This window comes from Epinephelus fuscoguttatus, linkage group LG8 (assembly GCF_011397635.1).
Source record: "Epinephelus fuscoguttatus linkage group LG8, E.fuscoguttatus.final_Chr_v1".
NCBI classification, from domain to species: Eukaryota; Metazoa; Chordata; class Actinopteri; order Perciformes; family Serranidae; genus Epinephelus; species Epinephelus fuscoguttatus.
In genome coordinates, this window is record NC_064759.1 from 29,542,529 (window position 1) to 29,564,218 (window position 21,690).

A 21,690-nucleotide genomic window follows, 5' to 3' on the forward strand; every position below is an offset into this window, starting at 1 on the left:
TTTGATTGTGTCAGGGAGCAATTAAGCATAGGTGCAAGTGTGTTTGGTCAATATATCAGTCACTGAGAGTCACCATGTCACCATGTATGAGCACTTTGAAACTTGGGTTGAGAGGTATTTTAATGCTACATGGAACGCCTGAGCTTTTTTCCCATGTTTTATCACGCACACATGAAGCAGAATTTAAACCAGCGATGTGAAAGGCCATGTACTGAATTCAGTGGTATGTAATGTTTACTATTTAATCCTTGTAACATGTAAGAAGCAGTTTTGATAGACTTAAAGGAATGCTATACCCCTCAGATAATCACTTTTATATCGGTAACTCACCCCATATTTTATTGAACTAAGGAAGAAAACTTAGTTTTTCTCACATGCTTCCACAGTGAACGAAGAATCCAAAAACGGCAAACATTATGAATGCATCGATGCCATAGGGGTCCGCGTTTAACAACAGCAAAACTACATCAAAACAACCAAAGTTTTCTTTCAGGATTCAGCACATGACAGGCCTAGAACTGACAAATGACTTTTTTGGTTGGTGAAGTATTACTTTAAGCTTTAGTGAGGCACAGCCTTTTCGTTGAGCTTCTAATGTAGTTAGTTGAAATCTGCTGCTGTCCCTCTTGCACAACCTCCTGACTCCTGACATATAATAAACATACACTTCAGCCACAGCTACTCAGCTAGTGTGTGGCGCCTAATGAGGGGCTGCTCCGAGAGTTTAGGCTGATGTTAATTTGTTTTGTTTTTGTTGTAAACTGTGTGTCTGTAAATAATGTGTAAATGACGAGTTGTCCTTGCATGCCAGCCGGCCGGGCCACACACACGGACTGACACAAAAACACACACACACACACACACACACACACACACACACACACACAAACACTCATAACAAGCAAGGCCTTTCAGCGGTCCTAGTGATCGTGGTGCCAAGCTCTTTGTTTAGAATGCATTCATGGTTAGGTCATTAAAAAACTTCTCAATTTTAGTTCTACAGAATAATTGGTAAGGAAGATCTCTGAGTGACAGTTATATTTATTTCATCAGCTGACGTTTTCAGGATAACTTCTTGTAATAGATGGAAAACGGCAGAACTTGTGGCAGGCTATTTTAAGAACATATCTGCCTGCCACAGTGGACAATGTAAGATATAGTCTGAATGGTGTTCAGTGTAAAAGGAAAATCACAGCTACAGTGTTGGAAAAATGCAAATATATACCGTATCTGGGGTTGGCTTTCTTTTTTGTTGTCGATACTGTTTGCACACAGTACCCAACATACTCTACATACTACACCTTCAAATAAGAAAAATGTTGTGGTTTGATACAACTGTGGGCCAGTGTCTGAAAGCCTCCAGCATTTCAACTTGTCAGAGGATTGTTAAGAGCAAGTTAGACTATTATTTTGGTTGTAGCACATTAAACACTCATGTAGATGTTTCCATTTGATCTCTACTCTTATGTTCTACTTTACAGTCTAAAGGGGTCAGTAGGGCTAGATAGCAAACTTGGAACTTTTAAGGGTATCAGAATCATTCATTCATTCATTTTCCGTAACCACTTATCCTATTTGGGTCCTGCATGTCTTTGGACTGTGGGAGGAAGCCGGAGCACCCAGAGAAAACCCATGCTGACTTGCAAACTCTGCACAGAGGGGCTCCCCCATCCCGGGTTTGAACCAGGTACCTGAGAGCTCATCTGGGTAAGGACCCCAGGTTTAGACCCTGAAGACAGGAATCTGGTCATGGTGCTTCACAGCGGCTCCATCGACTGCTCTGTTGGCTTCCTAGTGAGCTAGAACTATCACTGCAGTGCTGATTTGCTGCGATATATTCGGCGTCAGTTCCATTTTCTTCTCTATATTATTTAACAGCCTAGTGTTATTGCTAGACAAGCAGACACATAAACACTTAATATGTGATTGAAAAAGAGCAGAGAAGCAGAACTGTTTTTTAGTCTACCATGTCACCGCCACAGCCTGTTCAAATGTGACGTTTACTACAGAGAAAGTAAAGGACCAAATAAAGGTACCATTGGATACCGAATTTGGTTCATATGTGACTGGCACTCAACCCTAGTCAGTACTGTGCACCAGAAGTCCTTTTCACACCTTTCTAAAGTCAAAATTGGATACTGCAGTTTTTGTAACTTTCTGAATACCCGCAATCACTTAAAGCAGTTATTACCTTTTTCATTTTTTACACAATTTCCGCCAACTGAGCTATTAACAATTTGGCCCTCTGGTGTGGTCGGACAACAGGTAAACAAAGTTTAAGCATAATTCGGCCCTTACAGTCAATGCTGTAGTTTTACTTGCTGGTTTAGTTAGTGCCCTCTTGTTGTTGTGCTTGCATCACCTTTGCCAGAAGATTTTGCAATTTAACCGTATGTCAGTGTGCACTGTGTTCGTTGACTCCACGGGGGGCAGGGTGGTCCTGTCATTGTACACTGACTTGTTGGTCAGAGATGGCAAGATACACAACTCTGTAAACACAAGTAGACCTTCTCAGAGACCCTGAAAACTCCTAAAAATAGAGCCTTTACACACCAACGCACAGCCACACATGTGCAGCATATGCAAACATCCACATACAGTACATATACGCACACAGAAACCCATGTACAGGCAGAAATGCACACACATACACACACTCCACAGCCGCAAGGGCAGCCCGCTCACAACCGCTAATGCAAACACAAGATAATATTAGCTGTCTATAAAATGGCAGGTCATATTTTTAAAATACCAACATGGGGTCATGAACTGCTGCATAAAAGACCATCATAGTTGTGAGCCCGAGCTGCTTGGCTCCAAATATACCCTTGGGTCTAACTTAAGACCTGGAGAGGTGCCTGCGGGTATTTTTGGGTCAGTGTTTACAGGTGTTTATTCAGTGGCAGCGGTGCCAAGAGGTTAATAGGATACCCACTTTAAGAAGTTCAAATAGTCTAAAGTCCATGTTGTTGAATTTGTGGTTATTTTGACCCAGGGATGGCCGGGAGGGAGGCTTCATAGAGCTGAAGAACACCTTTAAAGTCCCCCGAGGTGCAACTTCTATCGCAGCTATGTTCATTTACAAAGACCGCACCATCAAAGTATGGTGGCGTGTGGTGTGATTGACCGTTGGGTCAGTGTCAGAACGGTAAAATGATTTAGAAAACTTAAGATGACAACACTCGGAGGGAAAGCGTCCTCTGGCTCCATAATAGAGACTTGCATAAGGTGCATGACTTCTTCATGGCAAACCTCTGTTTACTCTACAATTGTGCTGCAATAGTGCAAAGTTAAACCAGCTCTTTTATCATCCAAATATAAGCCATTATGGTTTGTTTTGGCTCCAGTTCATGCACTTTACCCTAGATTTGACTGGTGCAAATCAAGTGACCAGGAAGTTGATTTTCCTTAGTCTTTTTTTTTTTTTTTTTCAGATGTAAAGTGCAAATCATAATTTTGAGACGAAGGGGTAACATCTGAAGTCGATTTGGAATCAAATCAGTTATTTCGCATCACAAACTGTAACCAGCTACTCCTCCTCGCTTGTTGTTTGTTGATGTTGTTTACTGTGGGTCTATGTGGGTTAAGAAGTGCTCTGTGCTATATCGGTCTCCTCAGAACCTCCATCTTCACTGCCTTCTGTCACCCTCCTCTCCTTCCTTCATCCTTCCTCTCGCAAACCTTCCCACCCTCCCCCTTCATCCTTTATAGTTTTCCACTAACCTCTATTTACCTGCGCTTCTTCCTCCACAGGTTCTGCTCTGTCCATCCTGTGTCGAAACTGATTCAACCGAGCAAGTTGTTTGAAAGATCTGAGAAACTATGGCTGTGGCCGGATGTCCGGATTACTTCCTGCATCATCCAAATTATCAGGTAAATGGCACTTTCCATTGTAGGTTTTTCTTTGGTAAGATAAAATCTATCTTTAAGAATAATTTACATGCAACTTTAACAGCTCAACTAGTATTTGTAGAGATGAAATGTTGCCATTTTAGACGAGAAATGACACAGCCAAGACCTAAAGTGTGAAGCCAGACTGTGATGTCAGTATGAGGTTTACTCCAGAGTTGGACTCACAGGATGTCTGTTTAAGATTTTAAACCCAAAATAACTTTAATAGAAATTCTGACATTTCTAAAGCAGCAATGTTCCAGTGTTATGGACAACATTTGACTTGTTTTTCTACAGAGCATACATGACTTCCATAATTTATAAATGAGACTTCTGGGAAATTGTTATTTGGATGAGATAATTATATTTGAACTCTGTCCCTGTACAAACCAGGCACCTTATGTATTTTACACGGGAAACTAATAATAAACTATTCAAGAAGCACTCGAGGTAATGTAGATTTGCTTCCAAGATTTATAAGGAATAGTGAGGGTGTGGATTCAGGTCACTACGGTAATTGCCAACAGTCCTGCCTTTCCCAGCCTCTCTTGATCAGCCCCTTAAGCAAACACTTCACCCGCTAAACAATCATTTGTTTATCAGTTACTCATCCTATGTTACAATGAATTTTTGAAGAAAACTTTGTTTGTCTGGTGTGCCTCCACAGTGAACGAAGAATCCAAAAAAGGAGAAAGTTCTTGATGAATTGAAGTAAGAGTAGTTTTGCTGTTGTTTTGCTGTTCAGCAACAGTAAAATACAGTAAAATCCAAGTCCAATTTATACAGTCAGATGCTCAGTACTTCCCAAACACATGCATTTTTGCTGACACCTTATTTATAAAAACACTTCTGCATAAATAGTCCCACACACAACAAGGTAGCACGCCTGTGTTTTAACCCTGCTCAATGAAATGCACATCAGGAGTTTAAACGTGCTTGCCAAGGTACGCTACTCTTTTGCAGAAGCGCTGAGCATACGACTGGATAAATGAGACATGGATTATCGTGCATAAGTTCTGTGAGAGTCTGTAAACAGATGTTTTGATATAGTTGTGCTGTTAAAAGCAGCCAAGAATTTTCTCTGTGTTTGGATTCTTCATTCACCATGGAGGCATGCAAGTTTTCTCTAAGAATTCACCGTAACACGGAGTGGGTAACTCATATACAAATGATTATTTTGTGGGTGAAGTCTTCCTTTAATAGTATGGTTGGTCCATTAGAAGAACGGCCTTTGGTTATAGTTTGTTCTGTTTAGTTTAGTCCTGACTACAGAGAGAGTCTGTGAATGGCAGTGATATGGTCCGAACATTCCACCACTGTGAACACATTGAATTCACAAAGAGCTGCAGGGGGACCAACTGTTTAAGAGTGTTGGTCCAACAGAGGTACAAAGACATCTTTTGGTTGATACACCCCCAGGTAACAGCTGCTCTTTTCATTCTGACTCAATGGTCGGCCCATTCACTCACACTCATACACACACAAACACGTACACATACAAGCACATACACTAGGACCTTTCGTACTGAGTGTATTGTCCTTATGCAGTGTAAATCCTATTTCATGTTCCTGGAGTAAATCCAAGATTTCAACAGCTTCCTCTTTGGATCTGAATGAAAAAAGAGTAATGAAAAAATACACACGTAAAGGAATAGTTCTCCTAAAAACACAATATTTTCTATATTTCTGTCATGGTTTTGGGACGTTTGATTGTAACTCACTTCATGCAAATATAATGACGTAGTAATCATGATAATCAGTTGTGAGCTATAAAGTATTGATTAAATCACAGCATAAATCACATTTAAACTACTGTGTATGGATAGATACATACTAGATAATAACTACAGGAACAGTACCTTTAAAACTCGGGGTCAGTTGCACAAAACACCGTAAGTTAAGATCTCCTTTAAAATGTTGACTTAAGTATTTATGGTTTTCTACTTGCCTTGGTCTTATACTTAAGGAATCCCTAGACTGTTGCACGAAAGACCTTAGCAACCAAAGCAAGATGAACAAAAACTTGAGGTCCCTCAGACGCTATCTTAACTGCAACATGGGTGAGTTTATGGTGAATTAGTTTTCGTTGCAGTTTCTTCCTACAGTCGTTTGCTGTTTTCTGCTATTTGGGGGTCAGGTTTACTTTGTTTTATTGTCTTTCTATGATTATATTCCTCAATAAGTTCAATCTTTTCCTCCTCTGGCCAATATGGTCAGAGTCTTGTCTTCTTTTCTTCTGCCTTTTTTTCACTATCTAACTATAAGCCAACTTTGTGAGACGATAACAGGCATCACAAGAGTGAGTCCAAACAAACAAACAATCACCATGGAAACTGTTACTGCTGTAAAATCTCTTTCAATGCAGTAAATGAGTTAACGTTATTCCCTCTGTGCAAGGGATACTGTGCAACTGTGTAAGTTCCTGATCTAAGGAGAAATTATGCCTTAAGTGTCATACTTTAGCAGAATACCTAAGGTGTTTCGTGCGACTGGCCCCAGACTCTTCACTAATCCTACTTTTGTTTAGCTATTCAGTGTTAGCGACATTCATCTACCAGGCTTATGAATAAGATGTTTGCATTACATTAGGAGATATTTTTCTAAATTCTTAAAAGTCAGAAATATGTCCTTTTAAACTCTTAGAAGTGTCTGCAACCAAATTCTTTTACTGTTTGAGATTAAGGTGCAGCCACTTTTTAACTATCAATCTAATCTTAATGTGTTAAGTTGAATTTTTGCCGACAATATTCATGAACAAGAGTATATGGATTAGGAACAGGACAAATACGATTTGTTGCTCTCAGCATTTCGTACAAACAAAGGCCTGTGAATATCAGTTTGTGTCCTGATTCACTGATTTGTTATTGAGCACTGGCGGCCCTGACCTCTGGACGTCGATTGGGTTTTAGGTTCGGTTGATTAGTTCACACCAGCCTCTGTAGTGCAAAGGTCTTCGAAACGTTTGTATTAGGGCAGTAGCACTATTAACCTGATCGGAGGCTAGCCTGGTGTCTGCTCGTCATCTGGGCCAGGGCTTTATCTGTGACCTGTGACCTCTGACCTCAGAGCTAGAGGACAGAGAGTTCAGCCTGCGAGATTCTCCCAGATCTCCACAGCTTAGAGAGACACAAACCAAAGATCCACATGAGGCACTGTGTGTGTGTGTGTGTGTGTGTGTGTGTGTGTGTGTGTGTGCGCGCTGACAGGCTAGTATTTGTGGTAGAGTGAAGTCCATGTTATTAGTGTGTATATTATTTCTGTGTTTCTGCCTTACTGCTACAGCTGCAAAGATTAATTCACATATGTTGTGAGCGTAAGTGTTAATGAGGCGTACATTTAATAACAGAACAGTTTAAGGAACTGACCCAACAAAAACAAAACCACTGGGAATTGGCCTCAAGTTGAAGCTGAGGCAACACCCCCCTTTGGCACAGTGAATCATCATATATAGTGTCCAAAAATAGAGCAGTGTAAATATGTGTAGGCTAATCTGCTTACCATATGTACTCATTGCATTCACACTGCCTTGTGCTCATTCAAACAGACCAACATTTTAATGGAAATCAACTGTGATTTTTTTTTTTTATGTGGCAGACAGGCACTATTCCATTGTAGGAGGCTGCTTTGACAGCTTTAAAATCTGAATAGAGTCAGGAATCATGTAGTTCTTTCATCTTTGCCAACAGTTTGGATGGGTGCTGCTGGAGCTACAGTATACAGACATTAATGTACACACTGGTTCACACACACACACACACACACACTCACACACCACACAGAGCAGTACACGCGCTCAGACACACACTCGCTCGGCTGTTTGCAAAGCATTCAGCTATAACAGATGTACCTTGACTGCTGCTTGACTTGCCGAATGAGAAAACCCATTCACTGTGAAATTCCAGGCTTATGGAAGATTTTCCCCGATAAAACTGCAGCAGCAATTCAAAACAGATTCAAGTGAAGATAACATTCATGCTAAACTCGAGGGATTATATCGCCACTTTAATCTCGTTTCTGTTGTATGATCGTGACCGTTGAATAAATGATGGTATGTGCAAAGCGAGGGGAATCTGATGTGGTAAAAAAGGATTGATAACGACAGGATGATAGCTGATTAAAGGACCTTTAATCCAGAATCTACAGTACCAAGGTTATATAAATGTAAAACTAACCTGGTCCCTCATGTATAGTGAGTAGATTCTGCAGTAAAATGCTGTGTAAGCAAAACTCAAGGAGTCTCTGTACGCCAAAAAAATAATATTGTCGTGTATAAAAGTTCTGTATGCCCTCCAGTGTATTAAGCTTACCGAAATCTAAGCTGGATCACTGGATAAACAAGCAGAGTTCAGCACTTGAGCATAATTTTTGCCATGAGAGAGCCTGAGATAGCCATATTGTTTTATCTGGGGCTAAATATTAACAAGATTGTGAGGTTTCCCATAACATACTCAGTAATCTTAGGTATCAGAACATTGCTTTTGTTTTGCTTGAACTTTTGCAGTGTGAATATTTCATTGCATTTGTAAGAGGATCATTTAACAAAAATTGTGTCAGAGTGGACATGGTATTGAGGCTGGGGTGATTTACTCGGCAGCTTTGACTCAGTCGGCCATCACTTTCAGTGCATTGGAGTTAAAAGGAATACCCAAATGACCATTTGTATATCAATTATTCACCCGTGTTATGTTTAAAAGAAAATGTAGTTTATTCTGAAGTCCCTCCATGGTGAGCAAAGAATCCAAAAACTTGATAAATTAAAGTTACAGGGGTCTACGTTATATAACTATTTCAAAACATCTGTTTACAAACTCTCACACAACTCCTGCAATATAATCCAGGTCTCAGGGTGCTTTCACACCTGCCTTGTATGGATCGGTTCAATCGAACTCAAGTTTGTTTACTCCCAAAAGCATTTTGTTTGGGCAGGTGTGAACACAGCAATCGGATTTAGGTGTCACCTCAACAACCGGACCAAGACCTTCTTGAAGAGGTGGTCTCAATCCGGGTACAAACAAACTCTAGTGTGGTTTGTTTTTAGTGAGAACGTGTTCCGACCTCGATTCAAACCAACTTCAGTCACATTACGCATTGTTTGTGTTAAACATGAGCATGTTACAGTCCCGGAGGATTATTAATGTGCACCTTCTCCTGTACTGTCTTTGTATGGGCATTCGGTGCATCCAACCGCACCGTTCAGCCGGACCTTGTTTTTGAACTGTATGGTTTGCCTAAAATGAACAATGCAAGCAATGAAGTACACGATGACCAATGCTTAAACTTAACCGGCATTGTTGTCCCTCTCTTGTAATATTAAGAGGTTTCACATTTATTTTGCAAGTATTCTCTTCTTTAACATTTTGTTTACTTCCTCGATTTTTACCACATGGCAAATCTGACCAATCAAGACAAGCTTTCTTGAGCAAGGCATTATATGTGGTCCGCTTGCAAATTGTGGTCTGCTTGTTAATGCTGACGTGAGAACACGAACCAACTCTAGGCAATTATGCAACTTTGTTACAAAATAAGTCCCTGATTTGGACCAAAGCAAGTGAACTCTAGGTTTCAAAGCATCCTAATTAATCCAGTCATATACTCAGTATTGTAAATTTATCTTGCTGAACATGGGATGTGCCGGTCTACCACTGCCTCAGTCGATAGTTTGTGTCATTGTGTGATTTTGGTGAATTCAAATAAACCCTCCAAAACACCAAAGTCACGCAATAACACAACAAACTAAGTAGTTGAGACAAGGGCTGTGTTCAACAAGTTGAAATAACTGTTGCTGTCAACAGAGTCTGGCTTTGAAGAGAAAATATATTCAGTTTCACTGTCTGTTTAGTTCCGTGTTCTGAAAGTGCTGTCTGTTTGCAAAGTACTGAGCATACAACTGGATAAATGAGACCTGGATTATACTGCATGAGTTGTGTGAAAGTTTGTTGATGTATGTTTCAGTTTAGTTTTGCTGTTGTAAAATTCCAAACAAACCAGCTTCTATTCATTGAGAAACTTCTTAGTTTTTGGACTCGTCGTTCACCAATGAGGCATGCAATAAAAAAAGTTTTCTTCACGAATTCAACTTAAGGGGGGGTGACTAATCGATTTACAAGTGGTCATTTGTGGGCTGAGGTATTCCTTTAGTCGGATGTACAACATCAAAGTGTTCCTTCATTCACCATACCAAGTTTTTACAGAACAGGGTCATGAACTGACTGGAGTTTACCACGGCATGAGTTATGTACCTATCTCAGCATTTACAGGCAGAAATATTTCTGACTTTCTTGCTGGAGGGTAGGTAAGATAACTTAGGAACCTAACCTAGGAATTATATTTAACAGTTGTTTAAACAAGGGATGTTCTTATGGCAAATGGGAGATCCTTATGTTTTGTGTTTTTTATCTTGGGTTTATGATGCGAAATGGTGACCAAACATTCAAATTCATTCTGAATTTATACATAATGGATTTTGGATAGGGATAAGTGGCAAAAGTAGCACGTAGAAAGATTTCATGTAAGTGTCATAATGTTTCTTAATTTTATCATTTTTCTGCTTTCTTTCTTCTTTGTTTTTAGACTTCAAAATAACATTTGGTTGTATTTATAATAAAACAATGTATATTAAATGATATTTACAAAGCTATTCCATTGCCTGCCTACCAACTGTCTGCACTGTATATATAATGTGTAACAGGTTTTCTGTAGTAAATACCCAGTGATTATTTAGGTAAGTAGGGCTACTTATAATAAAAAGAAAATGCATCTTAGATAAATTCTGCTGAACTCCCACAGACCTGCCAGATTGTCTGGGTAAACAACATAATAAAGGCTTCCCAACAATGGCGAACATAATAAATGGGATAATGCTTTAATAGATTCATTTGAATTAGAAAGAAAAGATTATTAAAAAAAAAAAGCTTAAATCAGCTAATGTTATGTAAATAAATGTCACAGCCCAGCTTGTCAGCGGCTCAGCCGTGCTGTGACAGCAGCTGAGGTCCTACTGTATAAACAAACAGATAAACGAAGCACTAGAGCAGACATTGGTGTGACCTCCTGATCTCATTCTGGTTAATTATGTAAGAAGGGATTTCCACTTGCCGTCTAGTGTTCATGTATGTTGTAACAGGACTGTCTCCTGTTAGCGCTATTGCTGTCAGCAAGCACGGTCTGCCAGAAGTCTTGGACCCTTGAGGAAGATTTCCTCATTGCTAGAGATTTTCTGAGAATATTAAATTCTAGGTAAGCCATAATGGAAATTACATACTGGTAAACTGTTAAAATGTTCTTATGGATCTCGTCCATTCATAGCACATCCTTTATAGCCAAAAAACTCTCAGCAAGCCGCACGTTAATTCATATTCAATCCCCAGTCATAACATTTAACCTCAGTCTGACCTCTTCTAAAGGCGTAGCTTTGACATGCGTCTCAGTCTTTAACTTTTTGTTTGAGGCCCGATCACCAGACCTTTGTGTCTGTCCTGCTTTCAGTGACTTAACCTTGACTCTGGCCTTCCACTGACCCTTTTTAAAAAGAGTTCCTTTCAACTTCATCAATCTAAAAAGGGCCCTTATATGCCACTTGTCAAAACTTGGCCTACCCTCAGTCCTGTTTTGACCCCTCTCTAAGAACTTAAGCAACGTGTGTGTGTGTGTGTGTGTGTGTGTGTGTGTGTGTGTGTGTGTGTGTGTGTGTGTAGGAAATAGTGTGAGGAGGAGCAGGATGAGAAAATGCAAGAACAAGGATAAAAGACAGAGCATCCATTTGTTTTTTTCCTTCTGCAGACAAAGAAAGCAGGAAGGTCATCTTTTATTTTCTCATTTTCTCTCCCCCTTTGTATTCTTAACCTTATAGACTTCTATAAACCTATAAACAAATACAGAGTTATCAATGGCATGGCTGAGAATTATGCTAAATAGCCAGTATTTATAGGATTAAATCCCCATGTTAACATTCTGTCAATTGTCTGTGGAGGCATCAAAGGCCGTCTGGGTTTTTGGATTTTTGTTGCTAAGATTCACAAAAGAGATCAAGGTGTGCTTTAAAGGTCATTTAGTCCTTTAGTGTGTGTGCATGTATGTGTGTTAACTCATTTACTCCTAGACAGCCATGCAAAACAGCATTCAACACCAGTATATGGTGTGAAAGAGTCCCTACGTTTTTGCTCAGTGGAGCTGAACCATGTCCATCCTGTCCTGAATACATACGCGTGCGCGCACACACACACACACACACACACACACACACACACACACACACACACTAATGCTGTGCTGTACCATCCCACCAACTAAACAGCGTCCCAGTGCTGTTTGGGTGACTGGGTAGGGATCAGTCACAGTCTGGTAGCTGGACCCCCAGACAGTGCGCGTCGATGACGGGGTTTGCTATGTCATGGGAACACATGGGGTGATGCGGTGGTTATTTTACTTTTTTTTTTTTTTCCCCCAAATTACAAAAGCAGGTTAGTCTAATTACGCTCCAAAATCCCTTTTTCGATCCAAGCCAAGACGGCTAGAACACAAAACAATACAAAGACGGAACAATGCAATGCAATGTAATGATTGGATGCGGTTGGGTTAGTTGGTATAGAAGAGGGTTTGGGGGTGGTGGTGGACAGAACCATACGCTGACACTGAACTCTCAGTTATATCCAGTTTAGTCTGAACGTAGGCACCAGTATAGGCAGCAGAGAGGAACACTAATGACTTCTTCTTCGCTGAACATAAAAGCTAAAACTCATGGATTAGATATTTCTAGGCTATTCAGCCAAGCCCTTATTATGAAGAATTGAGGCATCAGAGAGGAATTCTACTTCATGCTTTATTCTCACAGTGAGTCGATTCTCTTCAAACTGCTCATTAAGTCTTGACAGTAAAGTTACTTTAAATGTCACAGCTTCTGTAGGATTTAAAAGTGTTTTTAACGGAGTTCTAAAAATGTATATATTTGTGGACAGATTTGAGCCTTGCATTGAAAATGGCTCGTTCAGGAATGCCTTCGGGCTGTTGGTATTGCAGAGACACAAAGCTAACATAAAACTCATTTAAAAGCTTCCAAATTCAATTAAAGGTACTGTAGAGGTTATTTACAGTTCTTACGGTTTGTCTTTACTATGTAGGATAAAAACGGTTGTTAAAGTTCCACACCAGGGGAAACAAGGTCAAGCATAAAGAGAGGCTAGACGTTGCAGTGATAAACTCTGTGGCAATAGAACACCACTCTATTGAAAACAACATAAAAGACACTGTCCAGAAAATCTATCTGACTGTGGGTCTAAAGGATGACATGGTGGACACCAGGACCATCAACATTTAATCAGATAACTCAGATGTTCTGGAGGCAACAGAATAATTCAAACCGATGTAAGGCAAAAAGCTTCTATCATAGAAAATTAGGTGGAATAACATCTATCACAGAGGGAAAATCGTGCATTGTCCATCACTACTGTAAATCAGGCAAAAAAAAAAGCAATTGCTTTTATCTCGGCATCAGAGGAGGTCTGCTGTGTTAGAGAGACTGAGCACACAGTAGTCTGCCCCAGTGTGTGCTGTTTCCTCTCCTCAATCAAATATATTTGGAAGCATGATTTTTGGGGTTGATGTTTTTCTTATTCAACAGTTTTGCAGTGATTAGAAATATGCTGGAGAAAGAAAGGTCAAACCAAGACAGTCTGGGTAGATGGTATCTTAAACTGTTGGTCCTCTGTTCTCTGATACACATGTCCAATTTCACATACTGTTCATAGGCTGGTGCTGTGTTTTCTTCACACAGGCAGTGTAGGAATTGTATCTTAGATTCAACTTTTTTTGGATTTGTTGTATTTAGGGGTGCCCAGTTAATCAAAATATTATGAAAACTGCAATATGGCCAAGTGCAGTATCCAAATTGCAGGAGCTGCTATTTTATGGTAAAGGTAAAATATGTCACAAAAAATAAATAAAGAATTGTGATGCTCCAGTAATGCCCCAACCTCCAAATCATATCCCAGACATAAAGAAATATGCTTATTTGGTGCAGACCTCAGCAAAAATCACGTATTCATCGTTTTATATTTTTTCATTCAGTTCAATTCAATTTTATTTATAAAGCCCAATATGTTTGCAAAAAAAGAAGAACCAATTTTTCAGAATCTGAGGAGAGAGAGAGAAGGAGACAAGGGGCTCGGCGTATCATAGGACGTCCCCCGACAGACAGGCCTATGTCAGCCTAACTAGGGGCTGGTCCAAGATAAACCTGAGCCAGCCCTAACTATAAGCTTTATCAAAAAGGAAATTAAAACAAAAAAGGTGAAATTTCTACTAAACTCCTTGCAGTATCTGTCAAAAAATTGCAATGTGACTTTCTTTGCAAATCATGCAGCCCTAGTTGTATTTTTTTAAAACCTATTTAAATGCATTTGTAGCGTTAGCTGCAATGGGAAAATGCCAATAGAATGGCACCCCTCACTTTAAATTTTGGATCAAGTGTACTGTACTACCTGTTGAAGGTGATGTTTCACATGGTTTTGAGATTCAACAAATATTATGGGCAAACTATTCTGCCTCTTTCTTCCTTGTACACTTGTCAACTCTAAAGATACCAGGAGCTTTAAGCACTTGCACAGCTTTTTTTTTCCTGATCCCATTTGAAATTGTCCCACAGACAGTTCTTCAGTTTGTGATCCCTTATTGGGAAGCTTGGGTCTATGATCTCTGCAGATCTCTGCATAAAGTTTTATTCCTCTGTTTGGAGGCCAAGAATGGGTGTGCTTTCAATTATTTTTGTTGTGCCTGTGAGCTTGATATTATATGTTAATTATTTCATTATCTTGCAATAATGAAGCTTATTTTCTTGTGATAACAGATTCATTTATGTTGATTCTTGAGATAACAAAACGCTGATTTCAGTCAGGACTACTTTAGTCACAGACAACTTTATTTTCTATTTGCAGTATAATATTTGGCGGTATGGCTCTGTTCTGTCACCTCTCTGCCCTTCCATGTGCCTATGTGAAAAGCCTAAGGCAGAGAGAGCAAACCCCCTTCCCTTCCATTTGCATACATGGGAAGCCTAAAGCTGTGTTCACACCAAACGCAAATTCGCAAATTCACGCGTCAAGATTACATACAAAGTCAATGCAAAGATACGATTAGACGCGAATTCGTGCTGGGCGGCGCGATGGACGCGATAGAGGCGTTCAGCGCGGCGCGATAGACGCGAAATTCGCGTCCAACGCCTCATCGCTCGAGTTGAAAATATTGAACTTTTGAGGCGAATTCGCGTGATGCTGTGCCGCGAAAGCCAATCAGCGTTGAGATTCTCCCGACGTCACTGGTGTGTGTCAACAACATAAGACAAAGACCACGGGTTACAGAACAGAGCAAGCATTAATGCCAATCAGAAATGACATTCATAAGTCAGACACAGCATGAAAAGGAAGAGCTGGGGTGCAGGTGCCTTGCAAAGCGGCTTGCAGAGTAAGCGACAACAGTAGGCAGGCTAAAGCAGTTTAGAAAGGGCGCTCTGAATAAAATTTGCCAGTTGGTTGCGTAGAAGGGAATCATGTGATCCATCAGCTGACTCCCCTCTGTCAATCAGCTGATCCATCAGTTGACTGGGCTTCTTGACATCAGCTGATGTAGCTGGGATGTGAGCTGAGCTTGACACTGTGGCCTGACTGAACTAACGCTATGCTCAGTTTCTCACAATAATGAGATAATTTATCACAAGAAAATGGCCTTTGATTTCTTGAGATCACAGGATAATTATGGAGAACTCGAAAATGAGTGTCTGGTTCATTTGATCACACCTGATTTCAGCCTTTAAGATCACTGGTATGACTGTCAGAAGGGATTCATAATTGAACCTTGAATGAAGTACAGTCATAAGAACAGTTATGTGTTAGTCAATAATGGATACTCCCTGATCTGACTGTTTCACCTTAAATCAGTTGCTACACTTTTAAAAGGCCATCTATGTGTGCTTGCATGGCACTAGAGCCATGTTCTGTTCCACAGTTTATATAAAAAGAACTCCCTGTTCAGGGAATGTTGGTTAAGGGAACTTCCCATTACTAAATTCCTCCATTTTGTACACCCTGCATTGTCACCAAAGAACACATTGCTTCCTTTGTACATTAATCTGCTTATATAAGCACCTTGAATACCTGTTGTTGCTGCTACTGTGGGAATTGCATACTACTTATATAAGAATAAAATAAAGTTTGTCGTAATATTGTAGTGACACTGAGCCGTAACATCAATATTGGTTTGGCTAGCTTTAAGTTTAGTGTGGCAAGGCACACTGACTGATTATTAATCTTACTTGTCAACTTCTGGTGAACTGAAGAACCATTGTTAAGGTCTTAACCATAAAGATCACTGTTCCCTTTGAACTGAGCATTGATTGCTCCCAACAGTTTGGAATCTTCTGAATACCCTTCGCAGTCCATGTCACGGGGATCTACTAGACAATCGGCATGTACTCCTGATCTCTGGAAACCACAAGTTATTAGAGGAAATTAACTTTTGTTTTCTCATGATTTGGGATTTATTATCTCATTATCATGAGATAACTAAATAATGAACTTGTGATCTCGAGATAATGACATTAAAAAGATCATTTTAAGCAGGGCTATTCTCTGCTTCCATATATGACTACACTTAAATACCATTTAGAGGATTGCTTCTGTGTATTAAACAATGTTGTCTGATTGTAATTAAGTTCCCAGTGGGGTGGCAAAATTTTTAATTTTTTTCCTTGCTTCTCTCTCCCACAGCAGGACAATATAGACCGGTCCTCCAATCACAGACAGGCTGATCTCATTGGTCCGAGCTTCCAGCAGTCAGCCAATCGGAGTTCTCCTAACCACCATCAAGGTCGGTCCACCTCTCCACCATTCTGTGTGTGTGTGCCTGCGTGTGTGCGTGCGTGCTAATGCTTGCACGTTAAACCAGTCAAATATTGTTGACTTACACTGGTGTTGTATGACACAGATGAACGTACTTAGTTATGCTCTGACATCTTGTTACATATGATTTTACATAGTAATGAGGCGTGTCATATGATATTGCATTCTTCTGGGATTTACTGTACTTCGACTTGGTGTAACATAATAAGCTTGCTGCATGTTCTCCATTTATTTTCGTACATAAGAGAAAACAAAAAGGTCATAGAAACTACCTGGGAAATCTGGTACTACATACTATGGGTTTGTGTGTGTCTGTGTGTGCACGTTGGAGTGTGTGTGTCCCTCGTCTCAGTACAGTGTGGACAGCAGCTTGCTGCTCATTATTCTCCTCTGGGCCGGGGGTGGGTCGAGGGGGATAATATATATTTGGGTCTCTTCCGCTGTAAACATTTCAGCAGTTCAAAGGGTGATCTGCATGGACACAGGGTGCCATTATAGTTACGCTGTCTATCTAATTGTGCCATACAGGGTTCATCCATGACAATCGGAGCATGAGATTTAAGCACAATATTGGCTCAGCATGGGAGGTAAGGGCGGGGAGTCTGCGAGGACTCAACGAGTGAATTAGAACGCTTGGCCCTGGCATGGGAAATAAATGGAGCAGAAATTACATTGTCATTTTTCAGGATCAGCCAGGATGGAGGGAACTCAGGAGGACTGAAGAGGCAGACAAATAGAGATGACTTTAACCCAGGAACATTTTTTGCTTACACTGTCTGAATAATGATATTTTGGATGGATACCCCATTTTTTTCTTAAAGTAGATTATGTCAGACATGTGTTGGGAGCCTGATTTATGAGCACTGGTACTGCAGACCATTTAGATTTTTGTCATATCTCCCTCTCCTCTGACTAACTCATTTTTTGTAAATTTCTCAAGCAATGGGCAGTTAAGCCACCACTTTAAATACTTTTACCATATTAGCATGCCTCACAAGCTCTATTACGTATGCTGCTTAAAGGCTGTATAATTTGAGGAGAGATTTTGAATTTAGCCCCAGCGCCTCTGGTGTTATTAGCAGGATTATAATCCTTGCTGACGTTATTAAACTTGTTTTCCAGTAAACCCACTCTTTCATTCTTATAGGGCTACAATAGAGCCAACAGCGACTTGCTGTGCTTGCTATAAAGCTAGAACAGTCATAAACCTATTAATTTTAAAGGGAACACTATGGCCTTGTTGGAACACGATCCACTATTATTTCATATGTTTGGAATGGGATGCTATTGAGCAGCTTATTGCAGCATTTGCAAGCCAATAATGGATGTCTGAGTTTAGAAGTTACAAATTCTCAACATGTAATCTTCTGCCGTGCACATAATAATAAGGTTTTCCCAAATGCAGTCTGTCTTTAAATAATTAGAAGAATAATAAGCCATGTTGTCTCGAGCCGTGACATGACACATCCTGAATGTGAATTCTCTCCAGTCTTTCACAGATGTGATGTCATATTGTGCAAACGATGTCTCCTCTTTGTTGTTTTTCCCAGCCACACGCCAAAGTGACTTCAGTAGTATAACTGAGGTTATTGTCTCTCTCACTCTCTCTGCACTTAGGCCACATATTATATAATATTTGGAAATACTCTAAAAGGACAAGGGTACATCCATCCTGAGTCATGTATCCCATCATTCAAAGAATCAATAGACTAGACATAATAATCACCAGCTCTCACCAAGTTTTCATTATATTGTTTTAGAACATCAGATATGGTTAGTGTTTGGAGGAAATGCAAGCACAGGTACTCACATTCTATTGGCAGTTTCAGTAATTCATACTTCAAGACATTATCCCCAAACTAACGGTGCTGTTCTTTTTTTTTTTTTTTTTTAAAGATTTTTTTTAGGGCATTTTGCCTTTAATGGACAGGACAGGTAAGCGTGAAAGGGGGAGAGAGAGAGAGAGGGGCATGACATGCAGCAAAGGGCCACAAGCTGGATTCGAGCCCGGGCCGCTGCGGCAACAGCCTTGTACATGGGTCGCCTGCTCTACCCACTAAGCCACCGATGCCCCCAACAGTGCTGTTCTTAGGGTTAAAAAGTAACAGCATTTAGTGTTTTTATTGTAAACTCTCACCAATTGGTTTGTGGACACCTGTTTTGAAGCCTTAAGTTTGGCATTTCAGCCGTCGCCATCTTGGTTTTTTGGAGCCAGAAGTGACCATATTTGGACAAGAGATTGAGGTGTGAAGGAGCGAGGAGTGGATTTCACTCATAGCGACAACTTGCAGACGGCCTGTCCCTCAAAGCAGACCCCAAGTTGTGTGTAACTTTAAGCCTTAATAAAATGCAAACCGTCAAGTTATATAAAAATTCAGCACCCATACAGTTGCCATGAATATTGAATTGAACTGTTTTCTGTACCAGGCTGTAAACATGTTTATTTTTGCTGTAAAGTTAGGCATTTTAGCATTGTGGTCTATGGGGATTGACTGGCGTTTTGGCACTTGCACCTTGGATTCATTTTTCAGCCTCGAGGTTGCTACTTGGTTTTCATACAAACCCCTAAAGGGTCAAATGCGAAAATACTTTGATATACTTTTTATAATTCTAAATTCACTAATCTCTTCAGTATGGAGGAGCATCAAATATTGAGATATTTTTGACCAAATACCTCAATATTGTAAGACTGACTATTTGGGCTTTTCACAAAATATTTACATAGTGAGATTTTTGCAAAAATAATCACCAGTTGTTAAAGGCAAAACAAATAGAACAGCTAGATCAGTCTGGTAAGAAAATGGCATCACTTTACTGTAATTTGGCCTTTAAAAACAGGAAAAGACAATGCCTATAATATAACATCATCCAGAGCTACAGGGATGCACAATATTGGATATTTTGCTGATATCCAAATGCTGATATGTAACAATTCATTTGACCAATAACTGATACCAATATTGATATATCCACTTTTTCCTTACCTAATTTTAGTGGTCATTAAGTCTCTTCTGTCGTGGCATTAACATTATATTATACAGGCATACTCTCATTGTTATGGCCCACCAGCAGATGGAGACATGAAATAGTCATGTGTGTAATATTCAGTCATTGTGCAAACGAGACCATGTTGGCCAGTTCAGATTTTTCATTTTAAAGCCGCTGACGTGCCAATATTATTGTGCATCCCTAATGTAGACTTATATCACAATATCAATATAATATCCACATATTGCACAGCCCTACTCCCTGTACCTTTAAAGTAAGGTTCAGTAAGTAGATCTGAAGTCGACAGTTGGCAGTTTCCTCTGTTTCAGACTCCACACCAGTGGTCCGATACCTGAGCCTCACAAGTATAAAACAAAAGTCAGATAAACAGTCTTGAGATTTTGACATGTTATCATTTCAGATAATTTATTTTCACCTTATATGATAAAATTCACTTCATTTCAATTCAAATAGTGTCAAGAATACCATAACATTGGGCTGAAAGCTCCAGAAAAAGACAGTTACTCGACCTTGGGTTAAGATTTTTGTTTAAAAAAAAACTGCTTTAATTTTAAACGTTTAAGACAGTTTCCAAGGGCAGTAATCATGCCTTAATAAGGAAGTAGTTTCATTTTATTTATTCAGAATAAGGAAGGCAGCAGGCGGTGAAGAACCTGTGATCTTTCAGAGACTTCATCCTGTGTCCTGGGAAAACATGACATCTAGACAAGGTTCTGTCCTGGAGAAAGGAGACAGATAAGGACAAGAGAAAAGGGTGGAAAATGGGAGTATGTGGGGTGCTCAGATGTGGTGTGCTTCTTGAACTCCATTTGTGACATAACAGAGCATTTGAGGTGCCAGCATAGTCAGTCATGAGTTTAGTGCAGTGCCAACAGTGAGATTAAATCATCTCAGTGTGACTGTGTGAGGTTATTTAGTGATTTCATTTTATGTACAATAATTGAGATATCTAGGTGAGGCAGTTGCATCCTGTTTCAAACTGTGGCAGACCTACTGATGATGATATGCGATTTATTTATGTGGGTAGGTTCGGTCTTGGCATTTGCACTCTATTTTTTGTTGCTTGTGACTTTGTTGGTCCAGGAGTCGGTAGAGTGAATGTTTATTAGAGAAGGCTTGGGCTATTTTTTAGCCCTAATTTCACCGCTCATAAGCCCTTAGAATAGAAAGAAGAGAGAAGGCTAAACATGTTGGAGGAGGAGGGAAGTAGATAAACTCAAAGCATGGAGTTAATGAGAACAATGTTATCTTGTGAGGCATCAAAGTTTTATATTTGGTTCTGATTTCTGTTTAGTCTAAATCTAAGAAGAGAAGACGGAGGACTAATTATAAAACAAATGTCTTCACGTTTACATGTTTAACTTCAGATAGAGCATTCATTAATGAGGGGTTTTGAATCAATTAGTCAAGAGAATAATTATCTAATTAATCGGTACTAAAGGTAGTTATAGCCCCAGTGTAGTTCCCATAGAGCACAGTATTAAAAAAGAATTACCCCACATGGATCCACGCTCAGGTTGATCACACATCTTAAAATACAGGATTTGTTTAGAGGAAGGATTTGTTCAAGAGGTGTTTATTTCTTCTGCTGTTTTTATCCATTTATTGCACAAAATGAGCTGTGCAATTAACCTTAATCTTTCTTCTGCCCCATAAAGCTCTAGAGGTGCTAATAATCTCTTTATACCCATTTTATCCTGTTGCACCTGCTGCATTCTCAAATACCAGAGCCACAGCCACTGTGTGATTATCAGCAGAGATGCTTTTTTAGGTGGATACAGCGGTAAATGAGTTCTTGCTTGTGCATCTGTCAGATTTTGCTGGTGTGTCTCCGTTTTTTTTGCTTAAACCACTTTGTTTGGCACATGGCTGCTGAGTGGGAATTGAGTTAGTATTGAACTCC

At 39.8% G+C, this 21,690-nt stretch overlaps 1 protein-coding gene across 2 annotated transcripts in view; it reads left to right on the forward strand.

The window, feature by feature from the left end:
- Positions 1-21,690, forward strand: part of grb10b (growth factor receptor-bound protein 10b) — a 79,662-nt gene that overhangs the window by 11,622 nt on the left and 46,350 nt on the right. For both annotated transcript variants that reach the window (XM_049583225.1, XM_049583226.1), the window contains exons 2-3: positions 3,754-3,873; positions 16,647-16,746. In XM_049583225.1, the coding sequence (XP_049439182.1) occupies positions 3,823-3,873; positions 16,647-16,746 (151 nt within the window). In that variant the 5' untranslated portion in view covers positions 3,754-3,822. The remainder of the gene's footprint in view (positions 1-3,753; positions 3,874-16,646; positions 16,747-21,690) is intronic.